The sequence below is a fragment of the Petaurus breviceps genome, unplaced genomic scaffold, assembly GCF_028583685.1.
Source record: "Petaurus breviceps papuanus isolate PSGF00001 unplaced genomic scaffold, PetGlider_PUasm1.0 90667, whole genome shotgun sequence".
Taxonomy (NCBI): Eukaryota; Metazoa; Chordata; class Mammalia; order Diprotodontia; family Petauridae; genus Petaurus; species Petaurus breviceps.
The window spans coordinates 639,848-667,096 of NW_027187302.1; the positions used below are offsets into that span (position 1 = coordinate 639,848).

The following is a 27,249-nucleotide window of genomic DNA, read 5'->3' on the forward strand; positions in this document are numbered from 1 at the left end:
ATCTATCTATCTATCTATCTATCTATCTATCTATCTATCTATCTATCCATCTATCTATCTATCTATACATGGGATAGAATTAGTCTATAGGGGCCATTCTAGGAAGCATAGGCTTGGAAGTTTTCAAGGGAAATCTGAGCACATGCTCCCTGGAATGACTCCAGCAGTCCACTACAACCCTTAATACTTCTCCTGGTTGAGTATTTGCCATCCTCTACAAATCACCTGGGGAGGGCATTTTGCACATTTGTCCATATACCAAATTTTGGAACATTGTATGGGGTCCTGGGGAGGTTCAAGCATTGTCTTTTCTAGTGCTTTCCCCAGTGCCTTATACTAAAGTCTCAAACAAGCCCTGTAGTATAGTTCTTATTGATCCCCTAAATGCCATGTAGAAGAGTCCCGCTGTTCCATCCGACACAGTCCTTACATACAAAGTTCACAAAAATTACCAATCTTTAGAGAGTTCCCAGGCCAAATACAACTGGTTTATCTGGAGATCACAATCATTCTCAAATACTTATACAACTTTAACAGACAAGCATGCTTTTTTGTCAAAAGTTATCATTTGCTTAATACTTACAGAGTTTTGTCATTTCTACTTTCATGCTATTTCTCCTCTATGTCCCCTTCTTTCCACTCACAGTGCTGCCACTTGTTGCAGGACAGAGGAGGCAACACTCTGAACCAAATTAAAATGGAATTGGGAAAAATTTAACAAAAAGTACAGCTAGACATAGATAATGTTAATAAGTGATTTTCTAGGTCAACATGTGACTCTCAGGTATCCTTATGCACAATTTGGTGTCCCTAACCATCTTTTCTATTTGAGTTTAACCCCACCCGGGTAGGTCCTCATCACCTCCCACCTGTACTTTGGCAATAGCCTTCTTTTTGGTTTATCTAACCCAAGTCTCTCCCCACTCCAGAGGGATCTTTCTAAAATGTAGGTCTATATCATCTTCCCCTCCCAATAATCTCTAGTAGCTCTCTGTTACCTCAAATATAAAATATAATCAAATATAAAACCCTCTGTTTGGCTATTTTATAATCTGAATTCTTTTATAGTCTTCTTACACTTTACTCTCCTCCTTGTACCCTGCAAATCTACAACATCCCCCCTCCCAACTCAGTATCCCTTTGACAGACACTGGCTGTTCCTTATGCCTGGAATACTCTTGCTCAACTCTGCCTCAAAGCTTTCCTGCCTTCCTTCTAAGACTCAGCTCAATTCCCTTCAAAAGCAGGAGGCTTTTGTGTTTTCTTCCCCACTATAGCTTTCCCCCTGAGACTACCTGCCATCTAGTCTGTACAAGTATCTTATACATATATGGCTGTTTTGTAATGTGAGCTCCTAGAGGGCATGAATTGTGTCTTTGTCTTTTTCTGTGACCCCAAGAAACAAGCCTTAGCCTCCGTACTTGTTCTTCTCAGTTCTAGGTGAAGGGAGCAGAGTCTCCAACCTTATGAGTGTCATAGCTCAGAAGCAAGCTACCAATCTTGGTTGGACACTAGACTGAAGTCTGTAGTCAATGTTGTATTGATGCCCCAGAAGCAAGAAGTAATTTTTGGGAGTACCTTCTGGGCCCAGGCCAGAGAAAAATGAGATGAAGACTCATTTGACAGGCCATATCTGGACATGAACTAGGGTAGCCAAATGCTATGTAGGAACTGAATTAAGTAAAAAATATGGCCTCAGGTGTTGTGGGAAATGTATGTATTTGTTCTTGTGTCTTTGAAGTAAATATCCTTTTGTAAAGGTAATTGATATCAAATGGAATGGAGGTGCCAGTCATGGGAACTTAATAGAGCGAACATAGCCAGTTGATCCAAAAAGGGATTAATTAGGAAGTCAGCTGAAGAAGTGACATGAATCCAGCAGTCAAAATCCAGACTGGGTTTTGCAACCAGCCCAGCATGGATGTTCCACAGAGCAAGGAGTGGCCTACTGGACCCTTTGTTAAAGTTAATTGATGTGAAGTGGTTTTACAGAACTTGGGTTCCGGGGAGATAGCAGCCTGTGGGGGCTCCAGATGATGGCATTAGAGAAAAGAATGCTCCCACCTGCCTCAGGATGCCCTGCCTAGAACCTGGAAGAGATGTAACCTGCTTGTCTCTGGGGAGAGTGAGCCAGAGAACATACCCAGTACACACACACAAATAGTCACAGACCTGGGATCTGATATGTATTGTGAACTCTCAGGGTTGAAAGTCCTTCTGCCTTACTTACCCTTTAGTCACTCAGTCTTAAAAAGTTGTCATTGGGGGGCGATTAGGTGGTGCAGTGAACAAAGCACCAACCCTAGAGTCAGGAGGACCTGAGTTCAAATCCAGCCTCAGACACTTAACACTTACTAGCCGTGGGACCTTGGGCAAGTCACTTAACCCCAACTGCCCCCCCCCCCCCCCCCAAAAAAGAGAAGCCACGGGCACCTAGAGGCTAAATTACTTGTCCAACCTCTCTGATCCAAGGTCCTAGGATGTCAGAGGCAAGACCTCAATTTATGTCTTCCGTTCATTTACACGGCACTGCATCTCAGAATTATCCAACATATGATTTTTTTCAACAGCACTATTCTCATTTCAACCCTAAATATTCTTATTCCCATTTTACCAATGAGGGTTTTAAGTGGCAAGTCACTAATCACACGATAAGTTTTGGTATCCATTCCGGATCTCTGACCCTGAATCCCACATGGTCTTGTGACGAGACTATGGGCCTCTCCCTGGGAGAGCGTCTGACCACCGGGCTCTCCTTGTCGCCCCAGATCCATCCTCCCTCTCTCCAGAACTGGGGACAGGCTGCACCGCGCACGAGGGTGTCACTTTCCAGGAAGGCCAGCTGCCTTGGAAGTGGAGGGGAAGCCTTTCTGCGAGGGAAGAGGCAAAGGATTTGCCAGGGGGAGAAAAAAAAAAAAAAGAGCCGTGCGCTTTGTCTAAGTGCAAAGAAGTCAAAACTTACTTAGGACTTGTAGATCCTAGTTCCGTCTCCCGATTCCTCCGAGAGCTCCCACCCCATTCCCCGCCCATTCTTCTTTCCCCACCCCCCTCCCCGTGAGAGCCCAAGGGACCCTTTAATTCATTATTGGACCGCTCCATCCCATCACCCAGGGAAGCAGGCATCCCTGCTGGGAGATGCTGAGACTGAATTCCCAGGGCAAGGTCACTTTTTCTTTTATTCCTTTTAATTCATTGAGGAGAGGGCACTCCCCAGAATTTGTGATCCCTCCCTCTCTCTCTTCTTTCAGTCCCCGAAGAATTCCCTCCCCCTGCCCTCCAGATTCCTTTTCCTCTCTCCTTCCCCACCCTCTTCTCATTTTCCTCTCCTTCCTTTCCAGAGAAAGACCCCTCCCATATCTCTTCACCCTGAGCTCACTCTGAAGCCTGGGAGTTATTCACTTTCCCCTTCTATTTCCCTCCTCCCCCTTTCCCCCCTCCCTCTCCCCTCCTTCTTAACCCCCCTTCTCTAGAGAAAACCACCCGGCTTCCACTTCGCCTCCTCAGTCTCCTCCAGTGCTCCTTGGTGGTGACTCCAGCTCTTGCCTATGCCCTGGTAGCCCATGGCATTGGAGCTCTCCTTTATCCCACACACGAGGCTCCATGACTGAAACAGGAATCTCCTAAGCCAAGCTGGGTAGCATTTTTGCGGCCGTCATTCCACTCACATTTCTGGAGCCAACAGGTAGGGGAGCAAGCCACCTTTCTCATGATGCATGTGCATGACTCAGAATACCTGGTTGGGAGTTCGAGGATCTTGATTCAAATCCTGCCCCTCACTGACTTCGGTCGAGTCACTTCACTTCTTTGGCCTCTGTTTCTCCATTTGTAAAATGAAGAAGAGTTGAATTAGATGGTTTTCTGAGGGGCCGTCCAGTTCAAAGCTTTAATTCTTTGATCCCACGACTCTAATGCATGAGAATTTTTCTCATTTTTGTTTAACTTACATTCCCATGCTCTGAAAGACCCTGGGAGTATCCCTGGAAAAGAGATGTGACTCTTGAGACAACAGAACCTTTAAGTGCCCCAACGATCTGGACCAAGCCCAGCACTTTCAGAAGTTTTTTGTTGGACAGCTTCTAGTCTGGGCAATAGGGTTGCAGAGAAGTTTTCTGCTACTGCAGATGCTTTAAATATTAAGGGACAGTGTTTCATTTGGAATCCAAATGAAATTCTTGCTAGTTAAGCAGTATCCAAGGATTTGCCTCCCTTTTAATTTATATAATTATTAACAGATGCCATTTTTTAAGAAAAGGTGTAAAACCCATTCCTGGAAAGCCTACTCTTCTTGTTGAAAGTATCTTTGGCAGGTTTATAATGGGTGGTTTTCTATTTCTGTTTTCCTTTTCTATCATCCTAGCTGCACACAGACAGCAAAAGAGCCCAGAGGGAGCATTCACAAAGTCTTGCAGAGACTGGGCTGCCCATCCCCTTCACCATTTCCCCATTAGTGCCTCTGTTGGAGAGGAGGAGACTGTAAGTACAGTCTGGCTTTCTTCTCTATCTTTAATTTCCCCTACAGAGTTCTGAAATAGGAGTTGCCCCTTTCAACCTCATGGCTTTCATGGCTGGAGAATCAGGGGTTCAGGGAATGAACAGATCTGAAAATTCCTGAAAATGACTTTGCCATCTGTAGAATCATATTTAGAACCAAACTGGTTTAACATTTGAGAGAGAAGAGAGGAGATATCACCTACCTGAGCCATTTAGGCCTGAAAAGAGTAACCAAGCATTTTATAAGACTTGATTTTAAGAATTGTCACTTGGAAGCAATGTTGGCAGTGTGACATTTGGGCTGGTTATAAACAAATGTTCATAGAATCATGATTTCAAGCCAGAAGCCATCTATAGATTCACTTAGTCCACTCCCTTCAGAGGAGAGTTGAGTAATTTGGCTCAGAACAAACAAGTGGTTAAATAATAGAATTAGGATGCAAACCTAGGCCCTCTGCCTCCAAATCCAGGGCTTACTTTATCTGTATTTTCTGTGGAAAGTGTTAAAGAGAAGAAGGGGTAAAGGTAATAAGTGTTGGTTAGCCTTGATTTTTTTTCTGACTGAATGAAGCATTTGTTTATTTCAACCTATCTTAGATAACCAAAGCATATTCACTTAATTTAAATATAGTGTTTATCCACAGTGTGAGCAAATTACCTTTTTGAGAAGGTATTTCTTCATCTCTAATATGCAGAGGTCAGACTAGAAGACCTCTGAGGTGCCTTCCAACTTGAAATCCTGTGACTCGGGACACAGAATCAATCAATCAACAAGCATGTATTAAGTGCCTACTATTTGCTACTACTGGATATCCAAAGAGAAAAATATAAGTTTCTACCCTTATGCAGCTTACCTTCTATCGGAAATAAAGGACAACATTATTTTATTAAGTTCATTTCAATTCAATAAGAGCCTTCTATGTGTCAGACATTATGCTAGGCACTGGCAATGCAAAGACCATAATAATAATAATAATAATAATAATAATAATAATAATAATAATAATAATACCAACACTAAATAGTCTATGACCTCAAGAAGTTTACATTCTATTGCAATTTGTATTTCTAGATTTTGTGTTCTATTCCAATTTTGTGTGACTAGCTAAAAGTGATTAGTGTCTAAGCTAAAAAAGCATTGTGAGTTTAAGTAAATTGAAAAACCTGGAAAATAGCCCACCAAGAATGTATGTATTTTCTGCTTTAAGAAAACCCACTAGGCAAAACCCAGAGGACTCGCCTTACTCATTTGGATGTTATTTGTTTCCTCCTCATTCACTTGGCAGGAATCATTATTTTACAGAATTCATTGCAGGATTTCTTTAATGAATAAGTTCCAGGTTGACCACTTGACTGATCCAAATTTCTTTGAAATAAAGCTTTCTAGAAATGTACCTACTGTGTATAAGGAAACTGTACTGATAAGACTTTGAGGCACCCAAAACAATAGGAAGTGTTTAAAGTGAACTGAAATGGGGGTGGTTAGGTGGCGCAGTGAATAGAGCACTGGCTCTAGAGTCAGGAGAACCTGAGTTCAAATCCAGCCTCAGACACTCAGACACTTAACACAAAACTAACTGTGTGACCTTGGGCAAGTCACTTAACCCCCATTGCCCTGCTTTCCCCCCTCCAAAAAGGAAAAAAAGTAAACTGAAATAACCATATGACTGAATTGCAGTAAGCTGTGCCTCTGCTATCAACCTTCCCCCCAAACTATTGCCAAATGTCACCGACATTATTTTGTTTCCATTCTTCAAACTATATTTAAAAATAGGCCCACAGACATTCCCAAAATCATTTGGAACAGTCTTTTGTCATTTGTTTTCATAGGGAAGCCAACAAAAAGCTTAGTATTTGTTGATTGATTCAAGTATTCCTAAGTCCTGACATACATGACATGGGGAGTGAGCAAAAGAGTGTTCCCTCAGCATGATGAATGGGATGGCTGGGCAGCTTTAGAAGATTCAGCAGGGATCTGGGTCAGGGGAAATCAATTGGCAGAGCAGTGATGGCTGGCAAACATCTACCAGAAATTTGGCTGCTAATGGATAATATTATCCCTCAGTTCATTAATTCATTCTATGTAGACTACATGGTAGGTTTTCTTAATGTAATACATTCCATGTGTGAGAGGCAATGGATGGTGGGTTAGACTTGGAAGTCAGGGTTCAAGTCCCATTTTTGACAGTAACCAGTTGTATAGAGTCATTTAACTTTTCTGAGACTTTGTGTACTCATTTGTAAAGTGGGGATAATAGCACTGTCTTCACGGGGTGTGTCATAAGGTTCAAATCAGATAATGTATTATTATATTATAATATATTTTAATGTCAGTTATTATTAGGAAAGCATTTTACTCTATTACTCTGTTAACCATTTTCGTGCTGAATCTTCCCAAATAAAATATAATTCACAGCTAAAGGAATAATAGGGAGAGGAAGAGATATAGGGGCTACATCTGCGAATTCATTAATATGGGGAATTATCTAAAAAAGGAAATTCCTTCTGCCACTGCAGGTCATTACCTTGTTTGTACCTTATCTTGGAAAGCCACCCAGAGCCCACAGAACAGGGATTTTAAACCTCAGAGCTTCCTTGGTTTGGGGTCATTCTTTATCCACTGTGGCACACTGAATAATGATTCAGCTGAATACAGTAAGCCCCAGTGTCCTCAACTATAAAATGAGAGCATCAGATTGAATGGCCTCTCAAGTTTTCAATTCAACATTCCAAGTCCCTGAGTACAATTGGCAAGATTTATTATGTTCTGTCTGCTTCTGCCACCTAGTGGTCTTGAGGCATAAAGCATGAGAAAGTCTAGCCTGGAACCCAAAATTGTGTCATGTGCCTGCAAACTGTGGAAAATTAATGTTTCTCATTTAATAAGAAAATCAGAGAATTTTAGAGCTAGAAGGCACTTGAGAGATCACAGTAGCTAAAAATGTGTCCGAGGGTTCTTTGTGCAAGGAAGTGTTGATACTGTTTCAATTCTCAATTTCTGTAGTAAGTCACATGAATAAATAGTAAGTACCTACACTGTGCTAAGCGCTAACACCCTACTTTTTTATGACTGACTTTTTCAGTCATAGAATCATGGTATTTAGAGTGAAAAGGAAATTTAGAGATTATGTAGTCTAACTTCCCTCCTTTCACAAATGAGGAAACAGCCTAAAGAGGTTTAGTGACTTATCCAAGGTCACATAGATAGTAAGAGGCAGAGTCAGGATTCGAACCGAGGTCCTTTGACTACAAATGTTGTGGTCATGCACCACAATGCTTCCCAAACCTCATTCATTTATTATGCACCTACTGTTTTGTATTCCTTAGTCTAGAATTGTGGTGTGGCGGAAAGAAGAATCAGAGGACTTAGGTTCAAATCCTACCTCTGATGCTTCCTATCTGTGTGAATTTGGTCAAATCACTTAACCTTCTGGGCCTCCGTTTCCTCATTTTAGAGGGATATATAAGCTCTAGGTCAATGATCCTATAAATCTTAATGCCTCTGAGACAAAAACTATATCTTAGACATAAAAAGTAACTCTTTTCCCTTATAGGTCCTAAATATAGTGATGTGCACCCTAAGGAAAACTCAGTGAGAAAGATTTTTCTTCTTGAGTATAATTTTTTGGCCTTGGAGCTGATATTTTTTAGTCCCCAAAGGTATCAGGGCTTCATTGAGAGTTTTACAAGTGACGAAGACAAAACTCTTAGTTCATTCCTAGGCAATAATTAAGGCATAGTGGAACTTGGCATAATGTTAATGTTGAAGACAGGGTTTAAGAGTCAGGAGTCTTTTAAATATTAAGAGGAAAATAGATTACATACACATTTGTAACCAATTCCAAATTTTCTATCTGTAAAAAAAAAAAGTTATTGAAATACAAGTGTCACTTAGCTAACAGGAATATGGAAATCTTAAAAATATCCTTGACTAGAAGAGACAAAGAAAATGGTTTTAGGGAAGGTATACTTGTTTATTGACATCGCCAGTCAGAATTTACAGCTCACTTCAATTTCAGCTACATGTGAAAGACAAATCAAACCTCTTCTGCTTGACCACAGAGGGTAGAAGTAGGAGTAATGGGTGGAAACTACAGAGAAACAGATTTAGCAACATGTAAGTGCCTTAGAGGCTAGTATTGTTTTTCATTTTGTCTTTTTTTTTTTTCATCCTGGCACCTTGCACAGTATCTTGCACACAGTAGGCATTTAATGAATGCTTGTTGGATTGAATTGAATTTCACTTTAGCATAAGGAAAAGGAAAAACATCCTAATAGAGTATCAAAAATGGAATGGGTTTTCTTAGATCAGTTGAATAGCTTACTATTGGAGTCAGCTTGTTTTGAAAGTTATGGAAGGGAGTCCTTTTCATTTAAAGTTTGGACTAGGTACAGCATAAAGAGCATTAGCTTTGAAGTCAGAATCCCTGAATTCAGAGCTCACTTCTCTCACTTTTTTTTTCCTTTTTGGAGGGGGGTTAAGTGACTCGCCCAAGGTCACATGGTTAGTTTTGTGTTAAGTGCCTGAGTGTCTGAGGCTGGATTTGAACTCAGGTCCTCCTGACTCCAGGGGCAGTGCTCTATTTACTGTGCCACCTAGCTGCCCCTTCTCACTTATTTCTTTACCTGTATGACATCGACCAAGTCACTTAATCTCTCTGGGCCTCAGTTTCCTTCTCTGTAAAATTTGAGAGTTGGACAAAGTGGTCCCTGGATGTCCCATGTGCCTCTAAATCTATGATTCTGTGGCCTCTGAGGTCCCTTCCTGCTCTGACTTCATGAAACATTTATTTGGTGTTTCTAGAACATTGTGCTGATACTCTTACTGAAGGAAATATAAAGATTGAAAAAAGACAGCTCCTTCCTTAGTGGAATTTATAACCTTATAAGGAGACAGACACAAATAACTAAAATACAAAATGCTACATGATATGTTCCCACAAGAAGTAAAAACTAAGTGGTATTTGAGGTCTAAGGGGTAGGGGAAGGATAGTCTGAGGATTATTATAAGAGGCTTCATGGAAGAGATACTATTTGGACTGGACCTTAAAAAATGGGTACAATATTAACAAGTGGATATGGGAGAGAGGGCTTCTCAAAAATCTAAATGCCTATCAATATGGATATCAAAACACAGATCATTAAATAACTTTCCTGTAACTTCAGTTAATACTATAACATGTTATAGAACTATAAATTTATTCAGAGTGTTAATAAAGCAATAGTTACAGGGCTTAAAAATTCAAAATAAATATATATAAACAAAATACATATTTCAAAATTACTACATACATATTTTAAAATAACTATACATTCAAGATATAACATCATAATATACTTAGAACTGGAAGGGAACATGGAAATGATCTAGTCCAGGGGTGGGGAACCTGCGGCCTTGAGGCTACATGTGGCTTTCTAGGTTCTTGGGTGTCACTTTGACTGAGTCCAAGTTTTACAGAACAAATCCTTTTATTAAGGGGATTTGTTCTGTGAAGTTTGGATTCAATCAGAGGGCCAAACTTGAGGACCTAGAGGGCCACATGTGACCTTGAGGCTGCAGGTTCCCCACCCTAGATCTAGTCTAATCCCCTCATTTTAGAAATGGGGAAATTGACACCCAAAGGGTCTAAGTGATTTGTTCAACATCACACAGTTAATAAATGGTGATCAATGAGTCAACAAGTATTTATTTGGAGCTTATTATGTATTAGGCACTGGAGATATAAAAATAAAACCAGAACTATCTCTGCCCTCAAGGAGCTTGCATATGTTTATACATATGTATGTATAAATACAAAATGCATGCAAAATTAAGTTTTGGGATCAGGAAGCCCTAGCAGCTACTAGTGGGAGGTAGAAATCAGGAAAGGAGTGGTATTTGAGTTGAGCTTTGAAGGAATTAGGAACTCCAAGAAGCAGATTTGAGTAAAGAGAGTGTTTCTGGAATAGAAGACAGCCTGGACAAAGGCATAGAAATGGGATATAGAATATTAGGTGTGTGAGGGACAGCTGAACTGGGATAAAAAATAAAAAAAAAACTAATATGAAGATAAAAACTAATTATATAAACAAAATTTACTGTCCCTTTAGAATGAAGTTTGAAAACTTTCTGGTATTGATCATGTAGAAATGTCATCTCATAGACTCATAATTGTGCCATCACTAACTGATGTCAGACTACAAATATGAATAATAGTAATAATAATGAATAATAATAGCTCATGTATATAGTGCTTTCAGATTTGCAAAGCACTCATATATGTACATGTGTATACACATGTGCATGCATTCATAATACACACAGGTACAATCCTATGTGTACATATGTACATATGCATATACACACATGTATGTGTACACATATATAATGTAGTCTCATTTAATTACTGTAAGCCTCTCCATTTCCCCACATTCCCGTCTGTGCTCTGCCCACCCCATAATCAGCTGTGCATGTTGACTCACACTAGAGCATGACTGCTCTGACCTCAGCCTTATTATCCAAGGCTGGGGTTTGGAACAGACAGCTCTAGTACTTTGGAAAGTCAGAACACAGAGTACATGGTTACATAGGAAGGTTGGACAAAGAAAATGGAATGGGAGAAGGCAGGGCACACACACCTGAGCCAGCCTCTCCCCCTTCCCTGCCCAGGATGGGGCTGCTTAAAAAATGAATCTCACTTGCAGGCTCTGTTGAAGATGGGCCTGGGTTCCTTCTTCCATCAGCACCAGCTATCACTGATGCTGCATTTAAATTTCACCACAAGACAAACTCAGATTTTCCAAAGTAAAGTGTTCTTCGGTATTCATCCTATTTTAAAACATACTTAATTATAGACTAAATTAGAAAGGTTAACCAAATGCATAGTCTCTAATTGCTTTGATTTTGAGGTCACATTGTAAGGCCCTGCCTTTTACAAGCTGACCGTGGTATTTCTGGACTTGGTTGTGTGTTATAGTAATATTGGACATACTCAAATATTGTCACGTAGTTGGCAGATGATATTTATTATGGTAATGGTTTTAAAAGACTGAAAGTAACCTGTGGAGTGGCAAATGTTACTAAAATATTAGCTTGAAACTATTTTAAAAATCATTCCTTATTAAATATCTTCAGCACTCAAATTTTTAGCTACTTAATGTAGCTAAAAAACAATCAAAACCCAGATTAAATTCAGATGCAATAAAACAACAGGGTGTTGTAGTGTAAAGAGTATTAAATTAAAAATTGGGAAACCTGAGTTCTAGACCTGCATCTGTCTCTAATTAGCTGCGTGGCCTTTACCTTTCTAGGTGTGAATTCCTCACTTCAGGAAGACTCATCTTCCTGAGTTTAGTTCTGGCCTCAGACACTTACTAGCTGTATGACCCTTGGGCAAGTCCCTTAGCCCCGTTTGCCTCAGTTTCCTCGTCTACAAAATGAGCTGGAGAAGGAAATGGCAAACCCTTACAGTATCTTTGCCAAGAAAACCCCACATGGGGTCACGAAGAGTCAGACATGACGGAAAAATGACTGAACAACATTCCTCACTTATAAAATAAGACATTTGGATTAGGAAAAAAAATGCAATGGGGAATTGATGCTGTGGATGTAAGCCAGGGAGCACCTGAACTACCCTTGATGAATCCAAGTTACCATGCCCTGATGTCCTCAGTTACTGAAAGAATTGTTGGTTAGAATTGTTGAGCCCCCATTAGCGATGTCTGAAATATCATGGAGGACCCAGAGGCACTGCAAGACTAGAGAAGAACACATGTTTTGATTTTCAAAAACAAATAGGCAATAGTCTGAAATAATTAATTATCTGATGTCTTTTTCAGCTCTGAGATTCTGTGGTTCCATAATCATTTTTTAAATCCAAGCTTAAAGATGGCCAAAAACTTTGCTTTATTTAAATGTAGCACTCAGAACCTTCCCTTACACACAGGCAGAAGAAAATTATTACAGGTGCAAGGTTGCTGGGCTAGTATTCACTCAAAATCACAGCTTACCTGCTCCCATCAATGATTTTCCCCCCTAGACAACTAGAGGATACAGAAGTTGGAAGGAAAAGACATTTGGTATAGCCAAATAAATGACAAGAAAGATTCTTCCACCCCCAAGCACACTCACCCACAGCTGGCATCAAATATTTAGAGGAGAGGAAATATGATACCTGTGAAGAGGCAGAGGGCATCAATATAAGCCAATCAATATAAGACAATCAATATAAGAGAATATGAGCAGCCACAGTGATTCAGTGATTCATGCCTCCAGCGCTTCAGTTATCAGTGTCCTCTGATGTCATCTTATCTTAGTTCAGTGCTTGGCACACAGTAAGTGCTTAATAAATGCCCATTCATTCATCCATTGATTGTGCTGAAGTGAATTGGCTCTATGAGGCATCTCTTGCTGGACTGCTCTCTGCTGCCATCTGCAGGTTTTCAGTTGAGAAACAACCTTTTCTCTTAAGGCAGAAAGATTACCCAGCTTTTTGGTTTATAGATACCAAGAGCTATCTTTACTTCTTTGTGATCAGTACTTAGTGAGCTAACTATGGAAGACTTAGTCACTTTTTTTTTTTTTTGCTTTTTGGAGGGGGAAGGCAGGGAAATTGGGGTTAAGTGACTTGCCCAAGGTCACAAGTCTAGTTTTCTGTTACGTGTCTTGAGGCTGGATTTGAACTCAGGTACTCCTGTCTCCAGAGCTGGTACTCTATTCATTGTGCTACCTAGCTGCCCCCAGACTTAGTCATTCTTAAGTATCTTTTGAACTCTTTTTTTTTCCTACTGTTTTCAGTCTAAATATTTACCTGAATTCTTATGATCTAAAATTTCTTTTAATTGTTACACTATTGGGCCAATGGGAACCATTTTCAGTGTTCCTGATCTATATCTTGCCACTGGACCCAGATGGCTCTGGAGGAGAAAGTGAGGCTGGTGACTTTGTGTAGCCCTTCCTCATTTAAATCCAATTCACTTGCAAGTCTTAGCATCACCTTCCTAATGCCATGATCTCTTCAAGAACAAAGGACAACTACAAATAGGTCAACAGTCGGGGTCCCCTTCTATTCATTCCATGGCCTCCACTTAGCAAACATGCAAAGATGCTGAGCCCTGGTGAGAGTAAGGAGATTCTTTTTTAAATTTTTTTTAAGCAATCGGGGTTAAGTAACTTGCTCAAGGTTACACAGCCAGTTATTTTTGGGTGTGATGCTAAGTATCTGAGCCCGGATTTGATCCCCAGGTCATCCCGACACTGGGGCCGGTGCTCTTACTCTCTGGGCCACTTGGCCGCTCCTAAGGAGATTCTTTTCAACCCCCATATGTCTTTGGTTGTCATGCAAATCAGCTCAGAAACAGGACCCAAAGGGTTAGGTGGACCTAGTGAAGGTGGTGACCTTTTTCCTATTATTCCTCTTCTCCCCAACGTCCCCACTGCAATCAAAATCACTCCATACCCTTTAATCTCCTATACTGCCTAGCACAGTTTGCCGGTATTAAGCATTGTAGGTGTTCAATAAAAATTTATTGAATTGAATCACCATCCTTTGTTTTAAAATGATGCATTGGGTGGTGACTGCCATTTTTGTGTAAAACAGCTGAAATGATCACTCTTTCTAGAGTAAACACTTTTTCCAAAGCAGATAAGCAGTTTTTTTTTTACATATATGCTGCTATTCAGATGAATGAATGAAAAAACATTTATTAGATGCTTATCATGTGTAAGGCACTATGCTAAGTGCCAGAGATACAAGTAGAAAGGCTGAGACAATTCCCAAACTCAAAAACCCCACAATTTAATAGGGGAAGGCAACACAGTATAAGAAAATTCAGCTTCAAAGTCAGATGGAAAGGCTCAGTGGTCCTTGAAGACAAGAAGCATGCTTAAATTTGATTCTGTACCCCCAAGGGCCTGGAATATGCAGAAGTGTGCTGGTAAACGTTTACCAGCTGGCTCTCTGGGGGGGCAATGTACTTACATCACATTTCTAAGTTTAACCGTCATTATTAACTTTTTCTTCATCATTTTTAAAAGTCTAGACAATTAGCAAAACAGCACAGACCTTGTTTGTAGCATTTGCCAATTTCCAAGGTGTAAATAAAAGCTGGCACTGAAAATTCAGCATTTGTCTCTCAGGAACTGTATGAACAGGCTCCAGAATACTCCTCAGTACGCCCAATGTGTTCCTGCTGAATATTTACATAAAGTAGTTTTACTATTTAACCTTGCTCTACCTGTGACCGTAGCAGAGCCAACGGTGAAGTTGACTCATAGGGTAAGAAAGAAAGCAAGAGTGACCTGGCAAGGTACCAGCCCTGGGCCTTGCCAGTCTAAGCCAGCATCTCTTTTGACTTGGTTCCAGTGATTTCACCACTGACTACTTAATAATATCTTCCTCCTAGTCCCATTCCCTACTTCCTGATCACTGAACTCCAATTTGAGACAGAGTTTCTCCTGAATTCTTCTGGCCCTGAGGCTGCTTAGCTCCATGGGTTTGGACATACGTACTCAATCCATAATTCCCTTTCCCCATTCTCCTGCCACTGCCACTATAACTAGATGCCCAATTTTGGCATCTGCTCCTTCTTTCCCTTCTACTCCATTTCCACAAACTCCAGACCACAAGTTTTCTAAAGTTTATTTATAAGGGAAAAGAAAATACGGTATACAAATTCAGAAATAATATGCTGGAGCAAGATAATTAGAAGTGAAGATAAAAATAAAACTCTCCATTCTTGGACTGGGTAGTACTTAGCTTTGATGTTCTTCTGTCTAGCTACTGTACTTGAATCTAGTTTGGCCCTTGTACCCATTGTGATACTCTCACAGTCAGAAGTATCTTTTCCCTCACGGACCCCATGGGCAGTGAACTCTTCTACCCCCAAAATACCACTACCAACAACATCCTGCAGCCATTTTGGAATTAGTCCTTCTGGATGCTCCATAGCAAACTAATTGGTCAAGTCTACAATTCTTGGCTCAACTCAGCCAATCAGAAATGCTCTTGATTGTGTGGTAGACTCTTGGTAGTCTACACACTTCAGGTTGTCTAAATTTATTTTTAATTTTATCACTGACTGTCTAAATTTTACTTCTTCCTCCCAAGAGGAAGACAAGGAAACATACACTGATACCAAATAAACCACTCCTTCCTAAAGTTTGCAGTAGAAGAGAGAAAAACTAGAGAATTATCTGACATGTACCTGTAACAGCAGTGCTACTTGCAGCTGCTGTGGAGATGTAAGACCAGTAACACCAGCACACAGGAGGGCTGCTAGCACAGGTTTTTTCATCTGCTTTTCTAAAGGAAAGCAACTGAAAAGAGGCCAACAATCTTACTTTAATTAAACATATATATCATTTACTTAGTTCAGGGGAAAAAGTCAGCACCCTGAACTTCAGAGGAAATACAAACAGAAATTACAAGCAGAATAATAGCATAAAGACCAGATAGGGCTTCTAACCATCTGACCAAATAATACATACATCACAGATAAACAGACAGATTCAACTGTTGGACCAAGGCAATATATACATCATTACCAGAGAGAGAAGCACCAACATCTACGTTTTCAAAACCTGGGGGGCTCCTTAATTGCTCCAGAGTCCCACCTTGCCACATCACTCACTCTTCCCATGAGTAAGCCCCAAAGCAAAATGCTAACCTGAGAGTATATGTACACTTCTTCAGGGTCAGAGGGCATCATAATCCTCATGACCCACTACGTAATTACAAAATAACAAAAGGTGTGGGCCTTCATGAAAAACAAGCCTCCCCTAATCAAGCTTCTCTTGCTTGGCTCCAGGTGAGGACTATTAATGGGTGGGGAAGATCTTCAACTTCCATTAACATTACAGCACCTTACACTTGAAGATGGCAGGTTTCACAGGATTCAAAGGAAGGATAGGGAAAATCAATGGACTTAAAATTCTTTAGGGGAAATCAACCTAAATTGAATGGGAATCTTTCAAAGATGAAATTCTGAAGACCCTAAGAGAGGTAATTCTAATGAGAAAAAACATGAGTTGTCTGAAGAAAGTGATGTGGTTGTATAGGCAGCTCACCAATGAATTTAGACTTTCTAAAGATATGCACAGAGGATGCCAACAAAGTCAGATAACAGAGGATGAATAAAAAATGTGGTAATGTGAGAATAATGTTAGAAGCATTAAAGCTCAGAATGAACTGAAGCTTGAAAGTAAAGCTAAGGGCATCAAAAAGAGAACCTGTGGTTATCATTATTGTTCCTCTTAAGTTGTAAGGGAAAAGAAGGCTCAGGGGAGAAAGAGGACCTTGGCTTTTGGGTAGATGGGAGGATGATAAAGAACAATAGAGGAAGCAGCGTTCAGATTTTTTCTGCCAAGGAGAATGACTTTAGACTAGAGAGGAAAGAACAAAAAATGCCTAATGGGGAATTGATGCTGTGCATGTGAGCAAGGGAGCACCTAAACTGCCCTTGATGAATTCAGGTGACCATGCCCTGACGAGCTATGTCCTCAGGTACTGAAAGAATGGTTGAGCCCCCATTAATGATGTCTGAAATATCGTGGGGGACCCAGAGGCACTGCAAGACTAGAGAAGAACACATGTTTTGATTTTCAAAAACGAATAGGGAATAGTCTGAAAACTAGAGGCCACTGAGTTTGATTTTACTTCCTAACAAAATTATCAAAAGGATGGTTTAGTGAAAACTTTGAAAAGTTAGCAGTTATCATAAAAGTAGCCTTTACTATATTTAAGAAAAGGTCATTCTAGACTTATAGATAGGCAGGATAAGATGATCTCTAATCATCCTTAGAATACAGCAAGTGTTATGAAGTCAGGAAATACCTGGGTTCAAATCTTTTGTCTGAAGTTTACTCACTTTATTTCTTTGAGCCTCAGTTTCCTAATTTATCAACTGTATAGAACAATATCTGTATCACTTACTTTCTATTATGTTATGGGCATCAAATAAGATAATTTAAGAATTTAACTAAGTTTCAGCAATTTTATTCCTTTACCTCTTTAAGTCTTGTTTTCTTCAACTAAAAAAAGAACTATAATACCGTGTTACCTACTACACAGGAGTGATGTGTGAAAATGACTTTGAGAAGCAATATACTATAGAAATGGGAGTTAGTAGATTACTAATTATTATTCTGACTCTAACATTCTAGGAGGGTTTCTCGTGAAAATTTCATGCCTCTTTCTCCTTGGCAGGGAGGTATTTGTCCCTTTCGTCTCATTTTCCCAAGACACTTTTTACCTGTGATTTAAGCCCCTATTGGCTCCTTATGGCATATGATCCTTATGTATCTCTAAAGATACCTTTTATGTAAGAAATATCTAAATTTCACCACCTCCTATCAAAAGGAAGACAGTACTGAAAGAAAATGAAAAGGCTGAATAGGATAGCTGTTGTCCTTGGGGTCAGAAGATCTGTGTTCAAATTCTGGTTCTGCTCTTTATTGCCTGTGACCTTGGGCAAGTCTATTAGCCTTTCTAGGGCTTAATTTTCTCACTTGTAAAATGAAGAATATGGACTAAATCATCTCTGTGCCCCCTTCCAACTCTAAGTTCTATGACTGTGTTAACACCTGCAGTGTTCTGTCATTCTCAAATACACTGTCGATCTTCAGGTCCTGCTGGTGGAGAAGCAGCCTTGTGCTTTCTAGTACTGTGACATCCCAGCCCCACCTCCACGTGCCAGATACATTGCTTGCCCTTGTGTTAACAGTCGTGAGAAGGTCTCCATTTTCTGCTATGGGATCAATCTGAGGGGAAAGGAATGGACTTGAGAATACGTAACAGCCAGCATTAACCGAATCTCTATTCCATTAGAATGTAATTTTACTGTGAATTGGGATTATTTGTATCCCTGGAGCCCAGCCAAGTGTCTGTCAGTACTAAGTGCTTAATAAATACTTACAGATTGATGGTGTCATTCTCACTGTCACTGGCTGGTATTGTTTCTCCTGGGATTTTTGGATAGCTCTCCAGGACAGACACACAATGCGTGCCCAGAAGAACACACATGACATAGGCCCTTTTGCTTTCCTTCCCTGGATGAAAGATGTGCCAGCATAGAACAAAGAATTACATGGAAAAGAAGGCATCTACAGATCCTAAACCACTGCAGCAGGGCTCCCTTGCTCTCTTTCTCTTTAATCTACCTTGTATTTATTTTGTATTTTTTCCTGTATACATACATATACACAAATATGCATGTGTATATACAGATAGATGGATAGATTTAGAGATACAGATATAGACAGGTAGTATTTTGTGGTCTATCTGGGTGTATGTGTATACACATACATATTATCTCACCCTATAGAATAAAAACTCCTTGAGGGCAGGGACTATTTTTGTCTTTTTTTTTTTTTTTTTTTTTTAGTATCCCCAGCACCTTGGGGCAGCTAGGTGGTGCAGTGAATAGAGCTCCGGCCCTGGCATCAGGAGGACCTGAGTTCAAATCCGACCTCAGATCCTTGACACACTTACTAGCTGTGTGACCTTGGACAAGTCACTTAACCCCAATTGCCTTGCCTTCCCCCCTCAAAAAAAAATATATCCAGCACCTGGCAGAGTGCCTGGCATATATTGGGGGCGTAATAGATGCTTGTTGTTGCTTGATGGGTGATTTTTACAACAAAAGTTCCACTTTTCTTCTTCTCACCATTCTCATACTCATTCTGTAACATCAGCAGATGTATGAGAAAAGGAGTAATTCTCCTCAGTGCTTAAATACATTGATACCCCACTAAAGGCAGCCTCTGCTTTGCTTCTCAGTGTCTTGACTGTATCCAAGTTCTTTCTGTCTTTACCAGCTCAGCTTTATTATTAGACCTATTTTTCTAATAATATAGAACTTTGATTAATTTTAATATAGAACTTTGATAACATACTAGAAAAGTATGACCCCTGGGTATGTCATTGTACAGTGCCTCTCTACTCCTATAATGCATACAGAAAGACTAAGATGTGGGACTAGTTTTTATAGTGCTAATTCTATTTATTAAAGAACATCACCACAAACAAGAGATGGTTTAATTCTGATTAAATGTATATATATGAAATGTTGCCACCTAGTGGTCATAGACTGTGACCTGTGACTGATCCAGATCCCTGCATGGGCATCAGAGCCTCAAAAGCTGGTTCATGAGAAGTCTTAGGGAACCCAGAAATTTTATTTTTACTCCCCAAGAACTAGAGCTGTAAAAGATCTAGGAAAGTACCTTTGATTACCATTGCTGGGTCCCTGTGTTAGGGTATGGGAAGGGGGGATTATGAGTGTTTCTTTGGTACTTTGGGAAAGACTAAGGGGGAATCTATGGAAAAGGATAATACCTCATCTCTAACTTATAAGTATGCTAATTTTCTGACCAGCAATCAGATAGACAAATAAAAAATCACTTATAGACTCTCAGTGTATTGGAAAGGTGAAAAAATAGGGTTGCCGCTACTTTTAAATGAAATTTGATGAGTATCTTTAGATAGTAAAAAACTAACCCTTCTGTTTTTCTTTTTGCAGGACAAGCTCGAGTTGTTCTATCAAAATGGAAAATACACTCTTCTGGCTGATCTTTACTACCCCCGCATGGACCATCATTGGTGGCTCTGAAATGGAACAGGATTTTACCTGGCACTTACAAAAAATACCTCGGGTAGTCAGTGAAAGAACTTTGCATCTTTCCAGTCCCAAATTTGAAGCAGATACTAAATTGGTGCTAAACAGAGTATGTGGTATTGAATGCCAAAAGGAACTACCAATACCAAGCCTATCTGAGCTGGAGGAGTCCCTCTCCTATGAGACTGTCTTCGAGAATGGCACTCGAACCTTGACCCAAGTCAATGTCCAGGGATTGACGCTTGAGCCTTCTCAGAACACTTCAAGAAAAATAACATCCAGGAGAAAGCGACAGGTATATGGAGTTGATAGTCGCTTCAGTATCTTGGACAAGCGATTTGTAACCAATTTCCCTTTTAGCACAGCAGTGAAGCTCTCCACAGGTTGCAGTGGTATTCTTATCTCCCCTAACCATGTCTTAACGGCAGCTCACTGTATTCATGATGGACAGGACTATGTCAAAGGGGGCAAAAAACTAAGGGTGGGGTTGCTCAAGATGAGGTCCAAGAGGAATGGCAAGAAACCCAGAGGTTCTAAGAGGAGTCGACGAGAAGCTGAATATGGAGATCTACCACAGGGTACCCAAGAGGAACTGAATATGAGATCCAAGGGAAGGAGAAGAAAGAAAGAATCGGGAAAGGGTCAGAGAGGTTCCGAGGGTAAGCCCTCTTTCCAGTGGACCAGGGTCAAGACAACCCACATTCCCAAAGGCTGGGTTAGAGGAGTAAGTGAAAATGTTGCTCTAGATTACGACTATGCTCTTCTGGAGCTGAAACGCCCCCACAAAAAGAAGTATATGGAGTTGGGCATCAGCCCAACCATCAAGAAGATGCCTGGGAGCATGATTCATTTTTCAGGTTTTGACGACGACAGATCTGGGCAACTGGTCTACCGATTTTGTAGCGTATCGGATGAATCCAATGACCTCTTCTACCAGTACTGTGATGCAGAGCTTGGCTCGACAGGTTCTGGGGTCTATCTCCGCCTAAAGGACCCGGATAAGAAGTGGAAACGCAAGATCATTGCTATCTATTCAGGCCACCAGCAGATGGACGTCAGTGGAGTCCAGAAGGATTATAATGTTGCTGTCCGCATCACTCCTCTCAAGTACGCACAGATTTGCCTGTGGATCCATGGAAATGATGCCGATTGCACTTATGGGTAACTGTGCCCACCCCAAAAAGCCAATTCCCAAAACAAAGCAAAGACCAGTCTCAAGTTACCACAACAGCACCTCATCTCAGGTTATATCTGACTTTGACATCTATCATCAGCGTTTCAGCATTTTGAAAATTATTCCCTAAAGACGACGAGAATATTTTCATAATTTTTTAAAAAGAGAATTTTAGGTCTGTATAGCTACTATAATGGAACAGGCACCCCAGTGCCAAAGTTTATGCTTTTCTTTAAATTGTGGTCATGTTAAATTTTTTGTGAGCAAATGTATTTCCTTCTGCCTTTAAAAAAAAAAAGGCAAATTTTGAAGCCTCAAGTTGGTACTATCAAATAATAGGTAATTTCTCAATAGACTTGTTTTCAGGGTTCTGCTCTAGTTTCTAGGTTAATGGTCACTCCATAGAACTTGTGGAACTGTGTCTGCAGAAGCAGGTAAATCATGATGGACAGTATTTAAACTAGGTCGACTGAGAGATACTAAGAACCCAATGAGTATAAACACTGTATAGCTCTGTATTACTAGGTGCTATTTTTTTCTAAAAGTAGAAATTCCGTTACTCCCCACCCCCTCAAGAAAGTTATTTTTTTCTGACAAATATTATTTGCTTTCTTTCACATATGTCAGTTTTTTGGTGACTGTTCTATTTTTAATATGCTCTGTTTCTATATAAAAAGCTTCACGTTTTTGAATGAACCGGTTATTTTAGTCAGATCATCTCATCACTGAGAGCATCTACATTAATTCACCCAAGTTTAACGTTAGCCAGAATATGGCTTTGGGACACAACCCAGAGTGGGCCCCATTAGCTGAGAAAGATGTCCCAAACTAAGGATCTCCTAACTAGGAAACAAATAGCCCTGGCTAGAACAGTGGGTTTATGATCCTTAGTCAGCATCTGGAAGACATTACTATCCTTCCTTCACTCCCCTAAACTTCACCCAATTCATACTCTGCTTAGCATAAAAATGTTTTTACCTTTTCTTCTAAGGAGACCTAGGGCATACCTTTCTATCATTCTACAAATTCTATGTTTGATTGGTCATACCAACTTCCTGTAATGGAGGATTCAGAGGAATCAGGTTAAATATAGTCCCAGCTCACATTCTTTTGTACTGTGTGTGAACATGTAAGAAACAATTATATGCAAATTTGCTGATTGGTGTTTTAATGCTGGTCTCCACTGAGTGCAAGATTGTATCATTATGGAGCCACCAACTAAAAATCTTTTCTTGACCATCTTCTATATGATAATGACAGAGCTGAGGGAAATAAACATTTTTGTGGTTAGATATATTCACACTAGGCAAGAAGAAGTAGGATATAGTGGCTAGGTAGCTGGCTGCATAGTCAGGAAGACCTGAATGCAAGTCTTGCCTCTGACACACTGGTTGTGTGTCATTAGGTGGTTCATTCAATCTCTCAGTGCAACAGGGAATTTTTGAAGAGTATAAATTAAAGACAAGTGTATTGGTAGAGGGCATGCCCTAACAGGAGCTCTTACATCTATGAAATCACAGGCTCTACTTGGAAAAAAAAGGAGGTAGGTGCTTAAGGTTAAATGTATTCTATTTACATACATTGGGGCAGGTAGGTGGCGTGGTGGATAGTGTGATGGGCCTAGAGTGGGAAGATTCATCTTCCTGAGTTCAAATTTGACCTTAGACACTTACTAGCTGTATGACCCTAGGCAAGTCACTTAACCCTGTCTGCCTCAGTTTCTTCATCTGTAAAATGATCTGGGAAAGGAAATGGCAAACCCTACTTTAGTATCTTTGCCAAGAAAACCCCAATGTGGTCATGAAGAGTCAGACTTGCCTGAAATGACTAAACAACAAAAATTTATATATCATTCTGTGATCATGTTGTCCAACCTTTTCTTTAACAAGATTCAGCTCTACAAGATCCATATCAGTTGATATCAACCTGGAAGGAGGTCTTTTCTTAAGTGTTGCTGGGCTTTTCCCTTGACCCTCTTCTGTTCAAAGTTTTTATCAATGATTTTGAAAAAAACATATAAATTATAGAGTCATAGTTTTAGAACTGGAAAGGACTTAGGTGGTAATTTACTATAGCCTCATTTTGTGGATACCTCATCTATAAAACAGGCTCCAAGAGTTCAAGTAACTTGTTCAAAGTCACACGAGTAGTAAATAGCAGAATCAGGACTTGAATTCAGGACCTCTGATCCCAAATCCATCATTCTATCCATTCTGCATCGCATGGTGGACTTGGTAAATTTGTGGATGACACAAAGCTAGGAGCAATAGCTAATGCATTGGATGATGGAACCGGCATCCAAAAAATTTTCCCTAGGCTGAAATGATGGGTGAAATCTAATAAGATGAAATTTAATAGAGGTGAACATGAAGCTTTACATTGGGGTTCAAAATAGCAGTGGCATCTGTATAGAAATGGGGTGATGGGAAACAGACATTGGTCAACAACAGTTCAAAGGGAAAAAAAAACCCCAACAAAACTAGGGTCTTAGTAGACTTAAAATTCAATGTGAGTCAGCAGGGTGACACATCAGAAAAAAGTATGGCAATCTTGGGCTGCATTAATAGATGCATGTGGGGGTGGGGGGATGGGGGCTGTAGTTTATTAGCTAACTCCATTACCATAGGACAGTCACTTGAACCTGAGTATCAGTGAGCTTGTCTATTTAGGAGTTTAGAGTAATACAGCATGGAATTCAGAATAAGGAAATAAATCAAGTTGAACCACTATAATCTGCCTTAATCAGACCACATTCAGAATATTTGGTCCATTTCCAGGTGCTATGATATAGGAAGGACATTTATCAATGTCCTTGACATTGTCTATTGACATGTCCAAAGCTTGTCAGCTAGACTAAAGATGAGGATAACCCCAATAGTGCCACTCACCATCTTGAAACCATACTATCTGGGGTTGTAGCACCAATACAATATTCACAGCACCCATGATCACTATAAATATACCTGCATGGTGCTCAATTGCAAAATGTAACAGACTCCCCATATAGAGAACAGAATAAAAACATTTATTCAGACACCAGAAAACCAAATCCCAAAACCAGTAAGCTGATTCCATCATAGTAGCAAAGAAGTTAATAAGCCACAACAGCCCAGAGAGCCACAGCATCCTTTAGCCTTCCCACAAACCAACACAAGACCAATATTTACTCACAAATTTATCCGTCTCCATGGGAAGCATGCTTTCCTCCCAACTATCTAGTCTGACTCTGACTCCCAGCTTCCTATGGACTCTGCTCTACCCTCCAGCAAACTTCTCCTACCACAGGCTCCATGTGATTATATTCAGCTTATTAGGGGGCAGAGTTTATTTTCAAAACAGGGAAGGTCTTCAAATTCCCTTAGACTTATTAAGGGGCAGGGAAGATCTTCAAACTCCCATTACCATTACAAAAATTTAGTTGAAGGAACTAGGAATATTTAGCTTGGAGGAAAAAAAAGGCTTATAGGAGGCATACTTGCTGATATTAAAGATTTTTAGGTGATAATTAGACTTATTTTGCTTGAAGTAGTAGAATTTGTATGGAAGATAATTTCCGTTTGATATAAGGAAAAATTCCTAATAATCAGACCTATCTCAGAGTGATATGCAGGCAGCTGGGTGTCACAGTGGATAAAGTGTCTCAGGAAGACCTGAATTCAGACGCTTATTAGCTGTATGGCCCTGTGCAATTCAGTTGACTCATCTCTTCCTCAGTTTCATCATCGGTAAAAGGAAGGTAATGATAGCAATGATAGTAACATATATAAAGTACTTTGAAAACCTTAAAGTGCTAGACAAATGCTATTTTTGTTGTTATTTTGGGATGTAGGCAGTTCCCTATCCCTCCAGATCTTCAAGTAGAGACTTAGCCCTCCTCACTTAAAACCAGTTCACTTGTAAGTCATATCATCATCTTTCTGATGTCGTGGTCCTCTTGGAGAACACAGGACAAACCACAATCACAACCACATGCACAAGCCATGTAATAGAGGAGAATCCTGGTTAAGTACAAGTTGGATTAGATGACTCTTGAGTTTTTGGGTTCCTTGAAACTCTAAGAGCTTGTGATTATATGAATATCCTTTAGAAATTACTTCTTTATTTACTAATCAGTTTCACCCATGTAGTAAGTTCTAGGCTACAGCTTAATCCCATCTCTAGAGAAAATGTTTTGGGAATATTAATAACCAAGTCAAAGACTCTACTGCCAGCAACTGATGCTGTATGACAGATGGTGAACAAAAGGTTTGGTCTAGACAAGCATAGTTAGGCAACAGTGCTGGTTTATTGGAGTAGTATAGTTGATTATATATCTTTCTTGTTTATACGTGGAAAGTTTTACAGTGAACTTCAGGATCACCAGTGTCTCACAGATACACTCAGCTAATCATAGACAGCAGCAAAAGACCTTGACTACCAAGCCTATTTTCTGCAAGCCCAGAATGCTTGTGGGAGACACAGCAATATTTCTTCTTTTTTTTTCTTTTTGGAGGGGGGAAGGTAGGGCAATTGGGGTTAAGTCACTTGCCCAAGGTCACATGGCTGGTTTTTTGTGTTAAGTGTCTGAGGCTGGATTTGAACTCAGGTCCTCCTGACTCCAGAACTGGTGCTCTATTCACTGCACCACCTAGCCACCCCAACAGCAATATTTCTTGATACTTATTGCCAAATATTCTTCTTGGGGAAAGATATGGCGCACCTGTACAGAGGGGACTTTGCACCCTCCTGGATCCCAACAAGTCAACAAGTCCAGACTCAGACATAGCTCAACGAGTCCTTGAACCTGGAGTAAGTCACAAATCTCTGGACTCAGACACAAACTCAAGAGTCCGTTAGACTCGGCCCCCCACACTCTTCAGCTTGCTTCACTTCTCAAAAACTGTAGATTATGTATTAACATAATCAAACACCTCAAAGAAAAAAATTCATAGTAACTTGAATAGAATATGAACTTCAAGTAACACTGAAGCCAGGAATGGTGGTACCTACCTGTAATCCTTGCTACTGGGGAGGCCGAGGCTGGTGGATGGTTGAGTTCAGGGGTGTTAAGCTGTAAGACAGCTAAAGCCAGAGCTAAGACTGACACTAACATGATGAGCCCATAGGAGCAGAGGGCTGCCAGTCTGCCCACAAGGGGCAAACCCACCCAGGTCAGAAGAATGGAGCACATTAAAGCCTCTGTGTGAATTAGTGTTGGAACTGGTCCAGTGAGTGGTGACTGACTGCATTTGAGCCTGGATGAGATTGGGAGGTCCATATTATGTGTGTGTATGTATATGTATTTGTATATGTATACACAGACAATATAATACAGGATATCCCAAAAGTCTTAGTCTTTAAATTTGATAGCTTAAAACCACACTAGTACTTTTGGGACACCTTCATTTGGAGATATAACTTTGAAATGAATGTTACCAGTTTGCAGTTGGTTATAACTCTATAGTAAATTGTGTTATTTATGTGTGGTCACTAAAAATCACACTTTAAATTGGTAAACAAGCACAGTTAAACATTTTGAATGGCTTTTTAAAGCTTGAATTTGTCATCTATTTTAACGAATTTCATTAAAACACCTGAGTTGTATCCTCTTTTGAAACAGACAATTTAGTGTTTTGATTTGCATCTTCTTTATGATGAAAAGATCTGTAATTTCACTAGGTAAGAGACTCTCCAACAATGTGAATTGGGATTCCCCACATGCCATGGGATCACAGGCTCATAGAGTGAACAATCAATCAGTCAGCAAGTATTAAGTGCTTGCCAGTGCCCCAAGAGCTGTGCTAGATGCTGGAGATACAAAAACAGAAATAAAACAGTGTTTGCCCTCAAGGAGGTTACGTTCTATAGTATATACCGTGTTTCCCCGATAATAAGACCTATCCCGAAAATAAGCCCTCCCCTTACTGTGTAAGATTCCTCTAAAATAAGCCCTCCTCCGAAAATAAGCCCTATTGAGATTGCTAGTAGTGAAGGTAATCCCCTGCACTACA

General features: G+C 40.1%; 1 protein-coding gene across 2 annotated transcripts; it reads left to right on the forward strand.

The window, feature by feature from the left end:
• Window positions 1–3,430: 3,430 nt before the first annotated feature.
• Window positions 3,431–26,862, forward strand: PRSS35 (serine protease 35). Of its 2 annotated transcripts, XM_069065076.1 has the most exons (3): window positions 3,431–3,682; window positions 4,358–4,473; window positions 19,990–26,862. In XM_069065076.1, exon 3 carries the CDS (start codon window positions 20,015–20,017, stop codon window positions 21,248–21,250), a length of 1,236 nt encoding a protein of 411 aa, XP_068921177.1. In that variant the 5' UTR covers window positions 3,431–3,682; window positions 4,358–4,473; window positions 19,990–20,014; the 3' UTR covers window positions 21,251–26,862. The 2 variants fall into 2 exon arrangements, with proteins under 2 accessions (XP_068921177.1, XP_068921176.1); XM_069065075.1 differs by lacking the exon at window positions 4,358–4,473.
• Window positions 26,863–27,249: the final 387 nt, after the last annotated feature.

What these genes read in the sequence shown, in the direction of transcription:
- PRSS35 (XM_069065076.1), top strand. Translation starts at nt 20,015, where the DNA reads ATGGAAAATACACTCTTCTGGCTGATCTTTACTACCCCCGCATGGACC.